The sequence below is a fragment of the Thamnophis sirtalis genome, unplaced genomic scaffold (assembly GCF_051295495.1).
Source record: "Thamnophis sirtalis isolate CommonGarterSnake01/CBP01778 unplaced genomic scaffold, rThaSir2_p1.2 scaffold_5, whole genome shotgun sequence".
NCBI classification, from domain to species: domain Eukaryota; kingdom Metazoa; phylum Chordata; class Lepidosauria; order Squamata; family Natricidae; genus Thamnophis; species Thamnophis sirtalis.
The window spans coordinates 128,241,634-128,263,841 of NW_028261385.1; the positions used below are offsets into that span (position 1 = coordinate 128,241,634).

At 39.9% G+C, this 22,208-nt stretch overlaps 1 protein-coding gene across 3 annotated transcripts in view; it reads left to right on the top strand.

The window, feature by feature from the left end:
* Nucleotides 1-22,208, top strand: part of PAK5 (p21 (RAC1) activated kinase 5) — a 121,853-nt gene that overhangs the window by 76,013 nt on the left and 23,632 nt on the right. For all 3 annotated transcript variants that reach the window (XM_087716865.1, XM_087716864.1, XM_087716863.1), the window contains one exon: nt 12,588-13,370. In XM_087716865.1, the coding sequence (XP_087572991.1) occupies nt 12,588-13,370 (783 nt within the window). The remainder of the gene's footprint in view (nt 1-12,587; nt 13,371-22,208) is intronic.

The window sequence follows — 22,208 nt, forward strand, 5'->3', positions numbered from 1 at the left end:
TACTTACGGTTCTAAAACAAGATTTACTGGGTTTATTGAGTTTTTCTAGATATGCCTACTTCAGAATGTGTTTGAAGCGAGATATATTTTGTTTACTAGGAAAAACTCTGTTCTTTTTTTCCTAGCCAAAAATAATTCACCATTGATCTGAGGGAGATTTTCATATTGTGGTGTGGGGTGTTTATAAATTTTAAATGGTTTGAATGTATGTATTTTTTACGCTCTTCTCCTATATTTGGCCACAGTTTGTAGTTATGGTTTTTTAGAATATTCTCCTTGGGTGGTTTGTGCCTTTTGGATTTTCATTGATCACTATCCTCTGTTGTGGCACCTGGTTTATGCTCTAGTCATAACACCAGAAGAGTTTTGGATTCATTTGGGGTCAGACTTCCCTCCTCCAGTCAATCCTGTTGTGGAATATCAGAACCCATTGAAGAAAAACATTTTTGTGGGAAACAGCCTCCAGGCTGTTGCTCTCACAACAATATTTAATATACAGGTAATCCTCGACTTACAACAGTTCATTTAGTAACCACTCAAAGTTATAATGGCATTGAAAAAAGGGATTTATGACCATTTTCATACTCATGACCATTGTAGCATCCTCATGGTTATGCGATTTACATTTGGATGCTTGACAACTGGTTCATATTTGTTAAGTAAGCTCCCCGTTGGGAGAGTGAGTACATTCAGAGAAGTGTTGTGAGAGTTGTATTGGAGAACACACAAACCAGCATACAGAGACACTGCAGGTAAATAGGCTTTTACTTTCGTGGAAATAGAGGTATCAGAGTCCATCAAACAGTCCAAGTCATACACGGATAAGACAGTCAGTCATCAATGTCTTTCAGTTAAGGGATAATCTAAATAACATAGTCCAGTATCATATAATCAGTTCAGAACTCAAAGTTTGCTAGCAGTTGCAAAACTTACAATAGCTCACGGCACTCAGATCATATCAGCCCAGCATCTAACTAACAGAGAGCTAACAGTCATTCTGGCTCCCTCTTATGGCCAATTGAGGAAAACAGCAACCAATCACATTTTACAGTATGATTTAAAGAAACAGGTACAACATTGTTACATGATTTATATATTGCCAACCCAACCATTAGAATTATATTCCTAACAATATTTATGACGGTTGAGTGTCCCAGGGGTCATGTGATCCCTTTTTGTGACCTTCTGCAAGCAAAATCAATGGGGAAATCCAGATTCACTTAACAACAGTTTGACTAATTAAACAACTACACTTAACTGTTCACTTAACAATTGTTCCATCAAACCAATCAACCTTCCTTCCTTCCTTTTCTATTTTATATATCTAAAAGAGAAGTTGGAAAAAGAATAATAAAACCTTTTAAAAAGTAGTATAAAAAATACACCTTACACCCTCCAAATGTTAGTTTAAAAACTAAATATCATCACTTGTTAATGGAACTAAATAAAATTAAATAAATGAATCAATTGTAAGCATTGGAGAACTACTGATTTTAAGGCATATGCATTCAATTAGGTTGAAGTGCCTGACTTCAACTTTGAAAGCTGATGTTTTGTTTATTGTTACTATATTTAAGGAAGTCAAAAGAACGAGAACAAAAGTGATTATAATAAGCTGTTGTTCCTGTTGTTATGACAACTGACTACAGAAATTTCAGTGAACCTTGATAAATTATAAACTTGTGTTATCATCCTACAAAGTCCTATCTTTGGCTTACTGAAAATAATTCTTTACCTAGAAGCAAATTCCATTGCATTTAAAATAAATTATTACCGCTAAAGAGGCATGTGTAGCAATCTCAACATTAGTCTAGACGGCAACGTGACGCTGCGAGTTTGACACCCGTGTTCTAGAAAGTCATCAATCCTTTGGGACAAATTGTTCCCCTTCTGTTAGCTAAGTCTAACTTTTCTGGATATGAAAGGGTTCTTTTTTACAGAATAAAACCTCTGAATGCAATCTAGAGAAAAGGTATGCAGATTGAATCTATAGAGAAAATAATTGATTACAGTTCAGCTAATTGGCTTCCTCCGAGAGTTTATCCTTTCACTCCTAGGCAAAGCCAGTTTAATCAGACATCCAACCTGGCTGCACAGTTTTTTTGGGGGGGAGGGGCTGCTGGTTTAATGAGTAAGTTTTAAGGATGCTCTAACTTTGATTTAAGGAACACGGTGGCTCAGTGGCTAAGGCGCTGAGCTTGTTGATCAGAAAGGACGGCAGTTCGAATCTCTAGCGCTGCGTATTGGAGTGAGCTCCTGTTATTTGTCCCAGCTTCTGCCAACCTAGGAGTTTGAAAGCATGTAAAAATGCAAGTAGAAAAATAGGAACCACCTTTGGTGGGAAGGTAACAATGTTCCGTGTGCCTTTGGCGTTTAGTCATGCCGGCCACATGACCATGGAAATGTTTTGGACAGCGCTGGCTCTTCGACTTTGAAACAGAGATGAGCACCGCCCCCTCGAGTCTGGAATAACTAGCATATATGTGTGAGGGAAATCCTCACCTTTACCTAACTTTGTCTGCAGTAAAACTTATACTTTCAGTATAAAGAGGCATAGTCGAAGCTGGAAGGCAAGTGCAACAAACTGAAAAGAATCTATTTCCCCCTCTCTTCTCTCTCGGGGCAGGGGTGGTAGAAACTCCTCACAAATCCAAAAAAGATCAAATAGCCCAAGGGATCATATTCAAAGCAAATGGAACAGAGGCATTGCAGGATCCACTGCTTTCATGGAAATGACAACAGCATTGTTGGGCCATTGTCAGGGAAGCGTTTTTGTATGGTATGTCCATATGACATCACAACATATTCAAAAAAGACAGAGCTTAGAGCAAAATCTGGCAGAGCTCATGGCAAGATACTTAATACCCTACACACACACACACACACTCCAATACCAATGGGGGGGGGACATATTCACAGAGCACTTTTGAAAATACAGTATTTCATCTTTTGATAATTTTTAATGGTGTTTCCTAAAGTCTCTGTCGTAGAAACCAATTGTCTGTCTGTCTGTCGTCTTTCATTTTGAAGCCATGACTATATACTTCTGGCCTAAGGTTGAAGCTGTCCATTGCTTTCAGTAGGCTGTCTAGATTTTAAATTCCTGCTTTTTCTTTCTTGCTTGCAATTAATTTGTGCACCCAGCTGTAAGTATACAGAGATTCTCAATCATTTGGGACACTCAATTGTAATTTGTGCCCATTAATAACATGGACGTTGAATAAAATCAAACAAAAGGATGGATTAAGAACAATGATTTTCATCTGCAGAATAATAATGATTATGTCTGCAAAATGTTTTTTTTTTAATTGTCATAGAATACCTTGTCAGCACATTTTCTATATCAATGGGCAGTGGATATATATATATGTATTTTATGTATGTATGTATGTATGTATGTATGTATGTATGTATGTATGTATGTATGTATGGACGAATGGTGAAGTACTTGTATATACTTAATTTTTTAAAGAATTCTTTCCTTTCATTGATTTTTTCCTGTAAAATCTTTCCATTAAAATGAGAAGTACAGTACATTACTTTGATGTATGGTTTAATCTTAGCCAGACTGTTAAAATGTATTTCTCCACTATTACTACACTGCATTTAAATAAACATTTGGAAAAAGACTCCTGTTTTAAGAGGGAAAGGGGGACATTCTCAAGAAAGGCATAAAATACAGAATTATTTGTTTAACGCAGGGTCTTCCTGGGGCAAAGCAGTTAATTACCTACTTCATTACAGTCTATGGAAATACAGTGGTTTTAGAGGAGAAGCTGTTTTTCATCTCCTCTTTGTTACACAGTGAGACAGCTGTTCTTACGACAGATCCATTATAGCTTATCACCAAAGGACAGACCAGAAACATCACACCATGAAATATGCCTCTTGTCACCACCAGCCAGAACAAATGCTGGGACTCCTCAGAAAGGAAAAAGATCTGCTTTTGGAGAGAAGTGGACATTAACTCAAATAGATTGGCTTCATTGATTTTAATGTACGAGGAATTACTATGACACAAAGGCAAGCCATAACTCCCAGCAGTAATATGGATTTCTCCCAAGTGCCCCTTCTTCCACGTTAATGTATGCAGTTAGCATCAAGGAAGGAAGGATTTGAATGATAAAAGTCATTTCTGGTTTTTCTTTGCACAAGGAACAGGCTACTTTCCAAAATCACTACTTTAGGAAATAAGATAATATTTTTTAGAATCAGTATTCCCAATGAGCCTTCATTGGGAAATAATAATGCTGATGTGGGCAGGGGATATGGATATGGTTATTATTTATTTGCAGTCCCAGATCAATAAAGTGGCTACAATCAGCTATCTGCTTCTAAACATAGTGACATTCTTGCCTATGAGGCCAAAGTAAAGATTGTGCAGCTCACTTTGCTTGTAAGGAGAAACTTCCTAACAGTGAGGATGATTGACCAGTGGAGCAGCTTGTCATCAGAAGTTGTGGGTGCTTCATTACTAGAGGTTTTTAAGAAGAGACTGGACAGTCACTTGTCTGAAAAGTTATAGGCTTGAGCCAGAGGTTACACTAGAAGACCTCAAAAGTCCCTTCCAACTCTTTTCTGATTGATTGAATTATTGAGAAAGCCCTTCATATTTTCTTACAAGGGGCAGCTGAACATACCAGTATCCAACCAATCCAATACCGATGCACAGAAATTAGAAATTCTATAAAAGTCTTTTGGGAATATGATTTTTTTTAAAAAAGAGTCTTATAGCCTTAAGACAAAGATTAAGCGTTCTCCCAGTAAGGATGAACTTACTAGGCCTTTGTTGTAGGAATGGAAGAAAATGTAGCTTGTGGTACAGTAGCCTTCCATAAGAGATAAGAAATTAATTGTCTGTTAGTCCAAGGAGGTCTCTAACCCTGTACAGGTGAAACTCAAAAAATTAGAATATCATGCAAAAGTTCATTTATTTCAGTAATGCAACTTAAAAGGTGAAACTAATATATGAGATAAGACTCATTACATGCAAAGCAAGACAGTTTTCCAGAGGAATTTTGCAGGATTAGCCAGGATTGGGTATCGTGATGTCCAATTGGCCACGAAACAGAGTTAATTTACGCCTCTGTGCTCCTTGCTTCTGGTTCCCAGTTTCAACTCTGTCTGGCCGAAGAAAGAAAGGTTGCTTTTGGTTCCTGATTCTCCCAAAAACAATCCAGTGCCATCCTGCAAATTCCTTCTTCCCCTTGCCTCCATCTGATACCTGGAAGCCTCCCCTTGTATGGTTCGCTCCCAGCCGTTGGTAAGGGATTTAAAAGTTGCTTCTTGGGGCTTTAGAGGCAGGACGCCATTACGGCGGCCATTTTGGGGCCTCAATTCCTACAGGCCGCATGGGCTGGGACAGAGGCTACTATGAAGCCTCGTTTTCATCCCTGCCTTCCTGGGTGGCCATCCTTTCTACAGAGGCGGCAGTGGCAAGGCCCTGCAGGCCCAGATTGATGCCAGGAGGCCCGGAGCCGCCCGGCTTGCAAAAGGGGCAGGAAAGGTCTACCAGAGGCTGATTTCATCGTGTGGAGGCCGTGAGTGATTGTGGGAAGCTGTTTTTGGTCGCTACTGTTTCTGGTGGGCTGAGCCTGGTGGGGCCCTGACTTGGTGCCGAGGCAGAGGAGAGGCCGGATTCCCCCCTATTGTCCCCTGGGGAGGGGACCTCCAGTGGGGCCCGAGTGAGGCCCACAGCGTCTATGAGACTGCGAAAAACTGCAGCAGCTGGAAAATCCTCCAAGGCCTTGCAGAAGGATGAGGAAAGGAGACACAGGGCCCTGGAAAAGCAGGTGTCCAGGGCTGAACAGAGGGGTAGGCATAGTTCTCCCTTGAGGTCTAGATCGCCCATTAGATCCAGGTCTAGGTCTCCTCACAGGGGCGATTCCCCAGTGCATCTCAGGGACATTTTACCTCCCCCCCCCCCACTCTCCATGGTGGAACAGGGCCCCTATCTAAGGGATCCTTTTCAGTGCAGGGTGGCCGCGGGGGGGGATAGTCCCATCAGGCCATCATTGGCTCCACAGTCTGAAGGCTGTGCACAAGAGGAGGAGGAGGATTCCTTCATTAGAGACATGGAGCAGCTTCCAGCAAGCATTCAGAGGTTTATCTCCTCTGCAATTTCACGTGGAATTTCTGCTGGGTTACAGAAGGGGTCTGTGCAACCTGCAATGGAGGTGCACCGGCCTGTTTCTCCTTCTCTGGCTAGCGAGGGTTCCAGGGTGGGGGATCAGGTTCAGAGAGAGGTAGATATGTCTGATGACATATCAAAACCTGAGGCACCAGCAATCTCTGGTGTGTTTCCTCCGGATTTTTTCAAGTCACTGTTGTGCAAGGCCAGGGCCACAGCGCAACTGGGTGAGACGGAGGGTGCCAAGTCAGGTGCCAAGGAGGGTGGTCCGGAGAAAAAGGAGGATCGAGTTTACTCAGAGCCTCCCCAGCGAAGGAAGACATCCCTGCCCCTAAGTTGTTCCTAGAGGTAGTTAAGAAGCGGTGGGAAAACCCAATCCCAGCAGCAGTGATAGGAGGTTCTTTAACATGGAATCTAGTTTCTCTGAGGCATTGCAGGTGACCACAGTGGACCCTCCAGTGGTGGCATTGGTGTCCACGTCAACGGTGGTGTCCAGTGATGTGGCTGATTACTTGAAGGCCGAGGACAAGAAGGCAGAGCTGACCCTTCGTAAAACATTCCAGTCTTCCGTGTGGGCCATCAAGGCAGCTGCCTCTGCGTCGTTCTTCAGCCGCACGAAAAGGATTCCGCTGAGGAGGTGCATACTCATCAAGATTTCAACAAGCTGGTTGCTGTTGCTCACTTCTCTGCGGACGCCACTCTGCATGCCATGGCAATGGCGGCCTCAGTGACCTCCCAACGTCTCCTGTCGCTGAGGGGGTGGCAAGTGGAGAACAAGGCAAATTGGCACATGGCATCATCACCAGGGTAAACGCAACCGTCTACCAGGAAATTTTGGAGCACTTCATGCTTCCTTCCGCAGACGATGGGATGCTGACTTCATTTTCCAGCTACCCACACTGCCAAAAGCACCAAAACCTGGTTCAATGACTGTGGGGTTACTGTGCTTGATTGGCCAGCAAACTTGCCTGACCTGAACCCCATAGAGAATCTATGGGTCATTGCCAAGAGAAAGATGAGAGACATGAGACCGAACAATGCAGAAAAGCTGAAGGCTGCTTTGAAGCATCCTGGTCTTCCATAACACCTCAGCAGTGCCACAGGCTGTTAGCTTCTATGCCCTGCCGCATGTAATATTCTAATTTTCTGAGATGGTGGATTTGGGGTTTTCATGAGCTGTAAGCCATAATCATCACAATTATGACAAATTACAGCTTGAACTATCTTGTTTTGCATGTAATGAGTCTTATCTCATATATTAGTTTCACCTTCACCTCCGTGAGCTGCGTTGGCTACCTGTTGGTCTCCGGGTGCACTTCAAGGTCCTTCTTACCATCTATAAAGCGCTCCATGGTAGTGGATCTGGCTATTTGAGAGACCGCCTTCTGCCGATTACCTCCCTCCGTCCCATCAGTTCGCATAGAGTAGGCCTCCTCCGAATTCCATCCGCCAGTCAGTGCCGACTGGCGACTACGCGGAGGAGAGCCTTCTCAGTTGCAGCTCCGACGCTATGGAACAATCTCCCCGTGGAGATCCGCACCCTCACCACCGTCCAGGCCTTCCGCACAGCCCTCAAGATCTGGCTATCCCGTCAGGCCTGGGGATAAGACTACTCTCGCCCCTCCCGAATGTTGAATGAATGTTGGGTTTTTTTCATTGCTAATTATTTCTATTCACATTTTCTTTTTGCGTTTTGTCCCGCACTCCCCTCCCCGATTATTGTAAGCCGCCCTGAGTCCCCTCAGGGAAAAGGGCGGCCTATAAATGCTTAATAAAACAAAAAAACAAAAAACAAAACAAAAAAAAAACCCTTTTAAGTTGCATTACTGAAATAAATGAACTTTTGCGCGAAAAATGAATTTTTTCAAGTTTCACCTGTACCTTCAATCTCTCCTTGTGCTTTAATAATCCATGTTTAAATACCTCAAATACTACAATACTTCTGGTTTTTAGAATGAGAACCGTTTAATCCTTTGAGTATGCTGTGATAATTGTCAGTACTTTTAGTTTCTAGTTAAACATTGACTATTTTTTTGATGTTGCAGGGAAAGTAGTACCTCGGCTTGGTTTCTTCTTGGAGGTGAAATCTCTTGTAATTTTCATCTGGGGCCCTATAAATAATATTTCTCTATAATTTCTAATATTTCTCTATAATATATAATTTCTCTATAAATAATAAGCTGAACGTGACTTAAGTATTTTTGGAAATTGCCAATGACCTGCCAAATGGTTGAAAAGTGGAGGACAAAATTTACTCTTCCCTTGCATAGAGGTCTCTAACAACAGGCCTGAATGAGTATCAACAAAAGTCCACCTCATCTACCAGAAGGCTTTTACATATCTATTTTGGCTCAGGAAGGAAAGAAAAAGCCTGGAGCATATGAGAAGGTTAAGATCCTGGTTTTGTAACACATGAAGAACAATCATGCCTCAGAGAAAAGCTATGGTTTCATATGCAGAACCACTTCATGTCACCAAAGGATGATCTTTGCTCAAACAACCAGAGGGGATCGCCTAGCTAAAAAAAGGGGGGGGATTCTGTCGTAGAGGGGGGGGGGAGAGAGAGAATATTAAAGCTGCAGTTGGATTTGAGCCACACATTTGCACTTGGAAGGCAGATGCCTCCTGGGTGCGTCAGGGGCTCATTAAATTATGAAGCACTTCATTGTCAATCATGCTGTTCCATGCTATGGTAAATATGAATGACCCAGAACACAGACCCATTAAGGGGAGACAAGTACTGCATGAAACATGTTCGTATCACTGGAAGTTTGCTTCCAAGACTAACAGAAGTATGCTTATAACTTTCTCTATTGTTTTAGAGTTTACTTATACAAAATTAATGGCATGGATTTGTAATGGCAAGTAGTCATTGGTACAAAGGATGGAGAGGTTAAAGGGTTTTGGCTTTGGTTGGGCTGATTTATTTCATAATTTGAGCCAAACACTGGAAGATCACCAGCTAAGACCAATTTTCCCCATTAGAATCCTCCTTACTATGATTTGCTTAACCCAAACTTAGCTAGAGGTCAGAGGCCAAATGGAAGGCCTGCAGGCCAATAGTTCTGGAGAACAAACTGAATAGGCCTTGTGTGCCCTAACAAATGCCTCTGCATGCCACCTGTGGCACACGTGCCATAGGTTCGCCATCATAGCTATATGCCATGTCAGCCTCCCCATTCCTAGGTAAAAGGAATTCCAGAGGAAGGTTAAAACTATTTTGATTGAGATGAACTGTATTAACTGAAACGTGCCAGTCTGATTGTACTATACCTTCTTGCTCTTCTTACAGTTAAGTGAATTAGGAAGGTGTCTTCCTGAACATTTGTCCATGTAATGTTTTGTTGTTCTGAACTTAAAAAATGTTTCATCCCCTTTGCTTAGGTAATAGTTTCTGCACATCTCCATCAAGGTGCTTTACACTCCACTATACATGATGTAGATATTTTCCATGCCATTTTCATCCATTGCTTTATTTATTCAGAAGCACCCCCATTCTGTTAGGGCTTCCCCTCCATCGCTTTAAGTATGCACTGGTGGTTTGTCAGATGTGAGAGGAAAGACATTCAGATTGTGTTGTATGCAATGTAGCAAATTCTTATTTCTTTAAACCAGCCTATGTATGCTTGAATAGTCATATTTTTTTAAAAAATGCTGTTTCAGTTCTCCAACCAAATGAATTTTTTAATGTAAATTACTGAAGAGAGTAATAATAACTTTGTATGGGAGATGGCCATGAAATGCATCTAAAAAAGCTACTGTGATACAATTGCTGTTATTATAATATACTACACTATACTACATTATACTACACAACACTATATCATGCTACATTACATTACATTACATTACATTATCTAGAATACAGAATAACAGAGTTGGAAGGGACCTTGGAGATCTTTTCAACCCACAGCTATTTAATGTTATGGTATACCATACCATACACCCCACCCCACCCCAACCTATCTTACCCTAAATTACTGTACTATACTATACTACACTACACTACACTATACAGTAGTGTACTGTACTATACTATACTATTCTATTCTATACTATATGCTGTATAGGAAGGACACACATACACACTAAATGAATTGAGAAACATATTCCATATCCAAGTATACTACTATACTATTCTATTCTATACTATACTATATGCTGTATAGGAAGGACACACATACACACTAAATGAATTGAGAAACGTATCCTATATCCAAGTACATTACAATGAATTAAAAAAAACCTATGAATTCCCTTAATCATGGGTAAGAAAAATAAAATAAAGGATTGTTTGTACAGTGTAGTTTGCATTCTGTTATATGAGATTTTTCTCTAATGGCAAGTTAATGTACAGTGGCCTGAGCCACAGTCAAAGCAGAGGATACAATGAGCATACAATGTCAAATCACCCATTTCATTTTTCCATGACCAAATTAATTCCAAGAGAATCACAATATGATTAAATCTGGAGTATTGTAAATCTTTAATAATGCCGTTCTGTACTCACTGAGAACTAAGTTGCACAGTTCAGCATTGTTTTACACCTATATAAGTGTAAGACCTGAGCATCAGTGATTGAGACTTTACAACTGGTTTTGCAACTGGTTGCAAGCCCCATGGACCGCAAAGGCCTCCTTTTTTGAGCAGGCATGCTCAAATGTTATTAAGATGGGTTGCAAATCAAGCTTGTAATGTAAACAATACACAGGTCCTGTTTTGTTTTATTACTACTCTTCTGAAGGGTCTGGCTGAACCAACTTCTAATAGGCTCTATGAGACAAGAACTCACATCAGCACTTATTGAGGCTCACACATACTGTCTCTGAGTAATATGCCTCTGCTCTTTTATTTGAGATGTATGCTAGTCATTGCATTGTATTTGTACAAGGACAATTTTCATAAAAGTCTCCTTCCGAGAGACGTTTAAGACTTCAGAGTTTCTATAATTATTACACGATGGATCATATCCACTAAATTATCTCTATATCCTTGTTCCATTGTTATCTACTTCAAAGCTGCATATTCATATTTAGCATTGAAACACAGCGTAACTCATTTTTTGTCGGTATTATTTAACGGCCATCACTATCACTATTAATAGTCAAGGCACAAGAGAGAAAATTTTTAACTAAACAAATAGAGTTTATCCAAAGAGAGTTACAATTTCACACGAACGACTTAATATGGGTCATTGATTGATTAACAACAGATCCCACCCACTCCTCCTTGCCTTTACTGTATGTTCCCGCCCCCTATCTTTTTAGTTAGGTCGATTTTATAGTATTATATTTCTATTACCAGTAAAGTATGCAGTTTTATCTTGTAATATTGTAAAGCTACCCAGAGTTACCATGTGACAGCATGGGCACTTAATAAATTTTACAAAGAAATGAATAAAATAAATAAATATACTGAATCCAATCACAGTTCTAATTAGCCAATTAGCTGATTTTTATCTTGGATAAAAATCTTGTTATCAGTGTTGTGGGTCAGATGTGCAGTATCTATGGAACTCTAATTATTATTAAAGGGTAACTTCCATCCAGAAGTGTCCACAGGGAAGGTCAAAATGATGTACGTGGCTAGCAGTCAAAGCCTTGCCCTTTGAAATGTAGATCTCATGCATCACATAAAAAGGGATGGGGCTTTCAGTGTCTGGTCACACCTGCAATTTTGGTATTGTTGGCCTCCTCTGCAGGCACCCCTGGTCCCATCATTCCTGAACTTTATGCAGAATGGGCAGAAAGCTGTTGAAATCCAAAAATATCTAGAAAATCGTGGATTTCTGATGCCTGCCTTAATTAGATATACTACATGTTTAATTCAAGATAATTTCCTATAGCTGTATGTTATTTACACTCTGATCTTTACGAAACTAAAATTCTTCTCAATGAAGTCAAAAGAAAAGTTTGATCAAAGTCAAAAGAAGGTTTTAATCTAGTTTGAGATACTATGATGGCAGAGCAGAGCAATCTCTCTCTCTCTCACACACACACACACACACACTCCCTCACCCCCCTCTCTCTAACACACCTATGATAGTGGTACCTTTCATGACCTTTTATGGAAGAATGAAATACTAGTAATGCACCATTTGTTTAGTTATTCCTTTCCATAGAACGACCTACAGAAGTGAATAACAGCCTGTTCTATCAGTAGATAGATTTTCCCCCCTCTCTCAGTATCCTAGGAAATAATGTTAAATTCCTAGGTTAACATCAAATGGTAATTTCTTTTAAGAGTATTGTTGAGGACAGAGTTAGTGAGAGTATGCAATGATGCACCTTGGGGGGAAAGTACATTTTGTCCCCAAATTTTTCCACCTGATAAAAGGATATAGCGGACTGTCCCTGTATTCTTTGCAATGTTGCTGATATGACTCTGCTGAATGGTTTTATCGCTATGGCATTAAATCAAAGGCAGCCTTTAATCAAAAGCTATCTTCTGTTCCCAGACCATCGTTAGAGGAAATAAACCTTGCAAGGATGCTTCAATCAACGGCTTGCTAGAAGAATTTGACAATATCTCTGTGACCCGTTCCAACTCACTTCGGAAGGAGAGTCCTCCCACGCCTCACCTGAGATCCTCCAACCATATAGAAATCCACCAGCAAGAAAATGGCTTTGTCACCTATTCCCAGTATTCCAGCGAATCAGAAACAGGGACCGATTTCTTTGTTGAAAGGTACAGAGACAGATGCCTTCGCGGGGAGGAAGTGGAAAGATACTCCCAAGGGAGCTGTGCTGCAAAGCAAAATGGACACCTGGCCAAGCTGAAACCCAGTGAGATGTATTTTTCTGAAGCCAAGCCTTTAAAGTCTGACTCTAGGTTCTTACCAGATTATCACACTTCCTTGGAAACAAAAAGTAAACTGAATGAGTATGGTGACCTGAAGCTGGAATATCAGAGGGCACCTAGTCACTCTTCTCTGGATTATAAAGAGCCTTTTCAATATGCTTTCTCTAGAACTTCTCTTCACAGTCAATACTCCAGAGAAGGACTAGAATACAGTGACAGTGAGTGGTCCAAGGATGATTACGACAAAAGACCAAAATCATCCTACGTGAACCAGGCAAGTCCTCAACCAGCCATGAGGCAAAGGTCAAGATCAGGGTCTGGCCTTCAAGAGCCAATCATGCCCTATGGAGCAAGTGCTTTTAAGTCCAATCAGCAAGGGTATTCATATAGTTCCTACACCTACCCGCGATTGTCGGAAACAGCAGCAGGCATTCCAAAGGTAAATTTGTAATAGATCCACATTTTTAACCTTACTATAATTTCAGTATTTAAACACTGTGTTTCTCTTTGGTAACCACTTCAGTGCCTCAGTTCTAAAGAGGGTTTGTGTCCCAGAAAATTGACATGAGTTAGCATGGACATTTTCTTAATTTAAATCCTTGTCATTGTGTATAATGAACAGAATGCAGTATTCCTGCTTCTAAATATGGGACAGAAGTCAAATCAGATTAATATAGGTACTAAGTAGCAATATCTAGTTGAAGATTGTATGATAGGCAATAGAAATATGTAGAACTAGTCCATTTCTAGCAATTTTCTCATATTTTCTCCTTGTGGGTTAATACTTTCATGGTCACCTCAAATATCCCTGTATTTTGGTACCAAATATAAATGCCAATATGTATATGAGTAAATGTTTTTAAACTACCTTGTTTTCAAACTGAACGCAGGCTTAGTTGTGCGTCTTAGTTTATCTTTGGATGAGGTTTAAGATGCAGATAATACATACCGTATTTTTGGAGTATAAGACGCACCGGAGTATAAGATGCACCAAGGTTTTGAAGAGGTAAATTTAAAAAAAAGTTTTTGCACTCTGCAAATCTCCCCAAAATGGCCCATTTTTTGTGAAAACGGGCCCGTTTTTTTCCCTCCAAAAGGGCATGAATAGCCTTTAGGAGGCTTGTAGAGTACTCCTGGGGTCTGGGGGAGCCAAAAAGGAGCAAAAAAATGCCCGTTTTTTGCAAAAACAGGCCCATTTTTTGCCAAAAAAAGGGCATGCATAGCCTTTAGGAGGCTTATAGAGTGCTCCTCGGGGGGGGGGCAAAATTGAGCAAAAAACAGCGCATTTTTTGCTCATTTCTGCTCTCTCCAGCCCCCAGGAGTACTCTGCAAGGCTTCTAAAGGCTATGCACGGCCATTTTGGTAAAGGGGGTGGGGTTTCGTGAGGCAAAAAAATGCTGTATTCAGTGTATAAGACACATCCAGATTTTCAGCCTCTTACTCCGAAAAATACAGTGATACATGTTTCATAAAGAGTTGAAATGTTCAATTGGCATGAATCAAAGTGACTATTTCTCTTGTTTTCTGTCATACTTAATTCTTGAAAACATTTCCACAAACAATCATACATAAAATCATTTTCTTGGGAGAAAATAGTCTGGATAAAATCAGTAAGAAGGTGGGTAACTTAGGGGAAATTATAAATGTGAAATTACCTGATTCACATAACATCCCTTGTTATAGTAAGCATCCAACCGCCATAGCAAAATTGGCTGAATTGTTTAGTTTAACTTGGAGATGCTACATATGGCAAACATACTGCTTTTGGTGAAGCATTGTTCAACAAAGAAGAAGAGGAAGGCTTCAGGGCACAATCTTTTCCCCAAATAAATCTCACATTGGGATATCATTTTATAAAGTACCTGCTTCTGATTCAGTCTTGTCTGATAATTGCAACCAGTCTTTAATTAGGCTTCTACATGGACACAAAGATGTGTGCAGGAATGAACATGAATGAATATTGACATGAAATTAAGCCAGTGATGATATTTTGTGTGCTATTAAACAAGTCCCTTACTTCTTCAACTCATTAGTTTAGATTTACTTGTCCGGCTCATTTTGGATTTCACCTTCCCCAAAAGATTCAACAATTATACACCCTCATCAATAAATCTATCCCTATATTTTCCAATAGATCATCATCATTACCATCATGCTGACAGTTTTCTATTTTGAAATTAATTTTTCTTCACAAAGTACTAGAATAGGCACAGACAATGTCACAGAATAAATGTTAAACCATGCACAATTAATACTTACTTGCTAGCAAAAGCATATGATTGCTGGTGATTGCTATACCTGATCATATAATTATTATTGGATCCTTGTAAGCCAGGTAGCTAAGACTATGGAAGAAGCTTTTCATGTTGTTATTTCATGTCATTCGAGTTAATACTATTGAACTCAATGGAATGTTTCCAGAGCAAGAGCTGATTTATCTGATTCAGTCTAGGGCATTGTGAGCTGATTCCACACCAAAGAATAATAAAAGGAACTTTATCTTCAGAGCAAAAATCCAGACAATCTAGATCTAGTTAACTGTTTTCAAGTCAAGGGCCACATTTACTGTGGTGTGCCAAGACCTACACTCCAAAATTAAATACAATTAAGGTATTTAATCCCCATTCCTATATGTCTAATAATTTCCCCTTCCATCTCACAGAAAATGTGTATCGTGGAAGCATCTTGGAAGGCTCTATGGAATTGGTCAATCACTATCTACGGCCTGCAGTCTTGCATGGTCTCAACTATGATACAGTTGCCAACCTGTTTCCAACAGGGCTGCTCTGATACCTTCAGAAAATGCATGATCAGAGCAGAAAGCTGGCAGATTTATTTTTCTGATTGGAATTTGAAGAAGTACTTTCTTGTCAAAACTCAACCCCTGTATCTGGCTGCCATGGCTAATAACTCTTGATAGCACCAGACACATTCACCCTTGAGGTATTTGACTAATTCCTTTTTAAAGCTGCCTAAGCCCACAGCAAGTCCCACATCATAAGACAGCAAATCCCGTATCTTTGTCACGACTTGTACAGAGTATTCTTTTTTTTAGCTGCTTTAAGTCGGGTTCATGTTTCAGCTGAGCCTGCAATGACATATAGAGATGTAGCCATGTTTTATCATAGGCAGAACAGCAAGTCAAAAAGAACATGTTCCTTCTTTTCTGTCAAGCTCCAGAGGAAGTTGTGTGTGAACCCATTATGGAGGAGAAAAAAGACAGCAGTTAATTTTGCTTAATTGAACAAGTCAGCTCTGAGTGGAGTTGACATCCATTGTCCATTTTTCAGTCCAGTGTGAGGAAATGTAATTTATACTGGCTAAATTTGTGGATGAGTGCTTCATTTGTATTAGGAACTGCCATGGCTCATGTTCCTTTGCGGGCATCTCCCACACCTTATTCCTTTGAGATCTTTTAATGTGCTGCTTTTCTTTCTGCTTTCCTATCCATGTTTTTCCCTACCTAGCCCCCCAAACCCTGAAACTATTCAAGCACCAGGGACCTAGCCACTGCTTAGCAACTAAACAGGGCCAATCTGTGTACTCCCAAGGATGTGCTACTGAATTCTATGAAACTTATTTTGAGGCCAGCTTATATAGAATTGCAACTGAGAAAGCCTTTGTGGCAAGGAGAACATCAGATGCACTCAAGCTCCTTTAACACCAGACGTTACAGCTGTTTCTGCAGCAGCATGTTCTGTCTCACTGCTGTGACTTTGATGGATGTCTTGTCAGAATTTAATCTGCTTCATTGACCTGGATTTGAGGAAGTGATTCTTTTTCACTTTTCTTATCTTTTCCTTAGGGCGGTTTCATTCATTTCTATTTTATACTTAGAAAGGTATATAATTTTATGTGTTTGTCTGATTTTTATCTCATCATAATCTCATCACTCTCCGCGGGATAAAAATTCAGTAAATATATGCATGTTATTGACTTTGCATTGTTACAGATATCTCTGCCCAGACCTTGTTAGGTTTACAGATTTTTTTTTTACTGCATACATTACAGAAAATAACATATTGTGTAAAATATATGAAAGAGAGTATTTTAACAGCAGATTTTGGTTTTCTCCTGAAGACTTTCAGGCAGAATAATTCTGATATTTATTAAACTACATGCCAGATTACTAATGGGCAGAGGGATTGACTTGATCAGTCTATCACATGAGAGCCAATAGTTAAGACTTTTACAGAGGAGGCAGAAGGAACACAAGCCAGTCTGTTCCCTATATTATATATGTATATATATATAATATATATACACACAAAACAAAAATACTGCAATAGTATTCGAAGGTGTAGTCCAAAATTATTTGACACAGCAATCCTGCAGAAGCCAAAAGCATAAATATACAACTTCCTTTTGACAAGATGTCCTTTCCCACAGTCTTTGTTATTGAAGCAACAAAAAGTTGTAGTGTCTTGCTACGTGAGATATTTAAGTATAGATTCCATCATATTTGGTCAGGACTATGCAATGCAGATTCAGGACCTTATCTTTTTCATTTTGTAGCTTCCAGATTTCCAGTTATGGTCACAGAGAGTAGTTTGGAAACTAATGCTTAGGTAATCTGGGAGCTTTGTTAAAAATACCTAATTGTAAGTATTTCCCTCCAACCCAGAGCAGAATGATGCAAGCAAACTGACATTGTTTAGTTTTCAACATAGTGCTTTTCGTTCATGGTGACAGAATATGAGATCAAAAAGGTATTATAAATAAATATTTTTGTTTATGGAACCAAGAAATTCTGCCGTTTGAAAATATATAGTAGTTGGAATATTGTTCTAATAGGGTTTCAGCAGAGCAGCCATCAAGACTTCATTGCCACTGGCAGCCAGCTTCATTTCTTCTAGCTCAGATAAAATTCTTGGCCTGTCTTAGACTCTCTATTGTTATCCTTTCATAAAATATTCTGAGCTCTTCCTAAAAGGTTGCATTCACGTACAATTATCACATACATCTGTTTTTCATTCCCAATTTATTTATGCCCCAGAAATTTGCTGCTCCAAGATAGAGTTAGAAGATAATAGGCACATTTGTTTTGGAACTAATGAATGAGAGGTCTTTAAAATATACTGGCCAGCACACCCATTGGTTTTAGCCTTCACAACAGCCAGGGAAATCCTTTTCTTGTCAAAACTTCCCAAGAGATTTTTTTAAAAAAGAAGAGTCAGTGAAGGAATCTCCAGAGGTGGTAAAATAGGGCTGATTCTTGCTGTGCCTCTCTTTTCCTGCGCTGAGTAGACTCAGTTGTTCCCTCGCTGTGCAGCAACCTACGGAGATAAATTGATGCTGCGGCAGGCTTCCCCTGTCGCTCCTCCCTACAGCCTTAGCATAAAATGGTCAAACGAAGTTGCACTGCAGAATTCAATTTCACAGTTCAGTTGGGTCCTTGATTACACTGCCAAATTCAGATTAATGTGCATTTAACTAACATGGATCAGAGGACTTCTGGCTGGCAGCCAGCAGTGAAACTAGTAACTAAACGCTGGATGGAGCTTCTGCTTTGTCCACCCCCGGCCCCGTGCTTTACCACTGAAATTGATTGATTAAATAAAGTCACTGCTATAATTATTTGTAATTGTGCTACATCATGAGTCTGTTTCTAAACCCCCACCCCACCCACCCACCGTGGAGATGTTACGAGCTTGCTTGCTTTGCACAATGCTGAAAATTACTCTTTTCACAAAAGGCTTATTATTCTTTTTTTCTCTGCTTTTTCTTTTTTGAATCATTATTCTACATTATTCTATTTGAGAACGTCAAGTATTAGCATGTTAAAAAATGAGCCAAGACTTGTGAAATAAAAAGCGGCGAAGAGACATAAAGACTGCTGTTTACTGAATTCTGAAACTTCAGAAGCAAATTGGATTAAAAACTGTAAATATTGGTGTGATGTTTGCTTCGTAGAGTATGATTCATTTTTTCCCCTCCCAACATTACTTCTCATGTAGATTAGAAAGAATCAATTTGGGGACTCTGAATAAATGTTTTTAGAAGATCATTTAGGACAGTGATGGTGAACCTTTATGGCACCGAGTGCCAAAAAAGGAGCATGCACGCTCGTTTGGGCCGCAACCCAGAAGAGGAGCTGCCCAGGGGGCATGGAAAATGAACTTCCAGTTTCCGGCATGCGGTATGCACACAGTAACTTCTGGTTACTGGTGCGTATGTGTGTGCAATGATCAGCTGGCCATCGCGCATGCTCACACCAGAAAACGGAAGATCAGTTCTTCCAGTTTCCGGCACTGCCACAAGCAGGGAGGACAGTTGATTGTCGCGCGCGCATGTGCACAAGAAACCCGGAAGAGGAACAGGCGATGGCGCGCATGCTAGGTGACATGGCTCCACGTGTCACTTCAGGCATGCGTGCCATAGGTTTGCCATCACAGATTTAGGAAATGGCAGCATCCTATTTTATATCTTTCTAAAATAATGCTGGAGAAGGTGAGCTGCATTTTTCTATTTCCATATTGTAAATTTTCTGCAGATATTCAATCTTACTATCATTGGAGGAGATATACATACATACATACATACATACATACATACATACATACATACATATATATATTGTATTTGTGCTGATAAATAAATAAAGGGAGACTAGCATAGATCTATTTCAAGCTATTTAGCTCTAATCAGCTAGCCATACCCTTACTGGGATTAGAACCTGTGCTGTATTGCATCTTAGATACAACACAAATGTAACAAAGGCAACAGTAAAAATATTGGGTTTCTGTCTGGATGGTCTCTTGTGACGAGCCGCTGGACAGAGAATGGAAGCAGTGAACTTCCTCCCATATTTGGGCATACCAGGGGTTGTGACTATATATTAATTTTAGAGTTAGCTTTCAGTAAAAATTGTCCATTGTGATTACATTCACTGATTTTTATGTTAATCTACTCTATCCTTATCAAGTTATATTCAGGTATTACTAGGCTAACATTGAGACAAGTAATAATATTGACCAATTAAAGATTTTTTAAACACATCTGTAAATAAATACAGCTCCTATTTAACCCAGCAACTGCAAAGGTTTGAGGAAATGGCTCTTTCAGAGGTTTTCCAAGCAGAAACCTTTAATTTTGATGACTTTCACTTTAAATAAAACGTATTGCCAGATCTCTAGGGTCGAAGTGGGGTCTGCTATAAACAGCATATGACTCCCTCCTGTTCATCCCCTAAGAAAAAAATATTTAAGCCATGGTTCTAAGCCAACAAAAGCAACTTTACCACTTGCCTTAGGAAAACAACACGAACCCAAATATATATGTATAGACAGTATCATGCAGGTAGAAGAAATAGGCAAGCTGTTGAACTCCATTAGATAATCTCCTTAATGCTCCCCAGACAGATCTGCCCAGATAGCAATTTACCCACAACAATCCCCTTAAAAGTAGGGCACAGAACATTTCAAAAGAGCAGGACATATGTAAACAATCCAGCTCTCCTCCCTTCCTTGCAAAAAAAATAATAAAATAAATGTCCACAGCAGTCTCTGCAAAAGTCTCGTGTAGCAGTTTCATTCTTTCCCTGGATGCTTAATATCTTTTGGTTGGATCTTCTGCTGGGTACAGTCTGCTTCTGAACTCTTCAAGGGAGCTTGTCCAGTCAGATCAGATCTATTGTGCAATTTCCCTCATTGCTGATGCTCTTCCTTACTTCACGGTTGGCCAAGTGGCCAAGCAATATTCCTGAATCCTTCATGCTCTCAAAGCTAACCCTAACTCTGCTAGCTGCAGGGCGGAAAGCCTTGTGTTTTTATTTTCATTCTACTCATCTTTCTGTCTCACTTGAAGCTCAGTCTCTTATTATCTATCCATCCATCCATCTATCCCATCTATTTATCTTGCCCAATTCAAGAGTAAGCTTTTTCTTTTTTCCCCCCGCATAGCCTTCCAGAGTAAAGCTTTCCAGTTTTTTCACATGTTTCCTAATCTTCTTCTTCCTCTTGTGCCATATCTATCATAGGTTATTGCCGATCATGTTGGCAATTCTATTTTTGTCAACAGCCGCATGAAAAAGGGCTGCTGAGTTTTGTCCAAACCAGTCGCTTAGGTTTTGAAGCCATGATGTTCTTCTTCTGCCTGGACCTCGTTTGCCTTCAGTTTTTCCCTGGAGGATTAAGTGAAAGATGCTGTATTTTTCTGGGTGTCACATCACATGTCCAAAATATTCAACTTTAGCTTTTTAACGGCTTTGACAATTTCCCTTTGCATGTTTCCTAATAGTATTCAGATATTATTTCCATTTCTTCCCTTTTATTCTTTCAGATAGATCAGGGCTGTCAAACTCTATGGGCCAGATGCATCACGTGCTGGCCACGCCCACACCTGGTTTAGCAACGGGGGGAAGTTGCGATACATCACGTGACGGCGCCGTGATGACACAAGTTTGACACCCCTGAGATAGATCCTCTGCCTTACTGGAGGTCCCCAATTCTAATTTCCTTTGCTGATTCCAAGCTTTCCACCAGGAACAACTATCTTCACGTAAAACATCTCTGAGATCTGATTTCATTTGATTTTGACTTCTTCCAGTTATATATAGCTCCAGTTTCCATCCTATTTACTCGAGATGATCTCTTGCAATTTGGCCTTATATTTTAAGCCATTTGCTTATTTCTCAATGCTGGTGCAATTAATTCAGATGCCTAAATGTAAAAATATTGTGAAACTCCAGGAAAAGTGGGTTTTGTAGAATCCTAGATCCATGTCAAAGCCACTTTTTGGTTCGCTTCTATAAAAGGTCCATGAGAGAAGGACTGGCTTAGACATTTAAAAAATCAGTTATAATCAAAGTGCAACTAAATGGATCAGTAGTCAAACTCAATACAAGTAGTCCTCGACTTACAACAGTTAATTTAGTGAACGTTCAAAGTTAACAGCGGCACTGATTTACGATCAGTTTCCACATTAATGACTTGTAGCATTCCCCACGGTCATGTGATGAAAATTCAGGCACTTGGCAATTGACTCACATTTATGACAGTTGCAGGGTCTTGGGCTTCATGTGATCCACTTTTACGACCTTCTAATAAGAAAGTCAATGGGGAAGTCCAGATTCACTTAACAACAGTTTGACTGATTTAAAAACTACAGTGATTCCCTTAACAACAGTGGCAAGAAAGATCGTAAAATGCGGGAAAACTCACTTAACAAATGTCTCGCTTAGCAACAGAAATTTCAGGCTCAGCTGTGGTCGTAAGTCAAGGACTACCTGTAAAGGCAAACATGAGAAAGTGTATTTGTGACAGCAAATAATATTTAT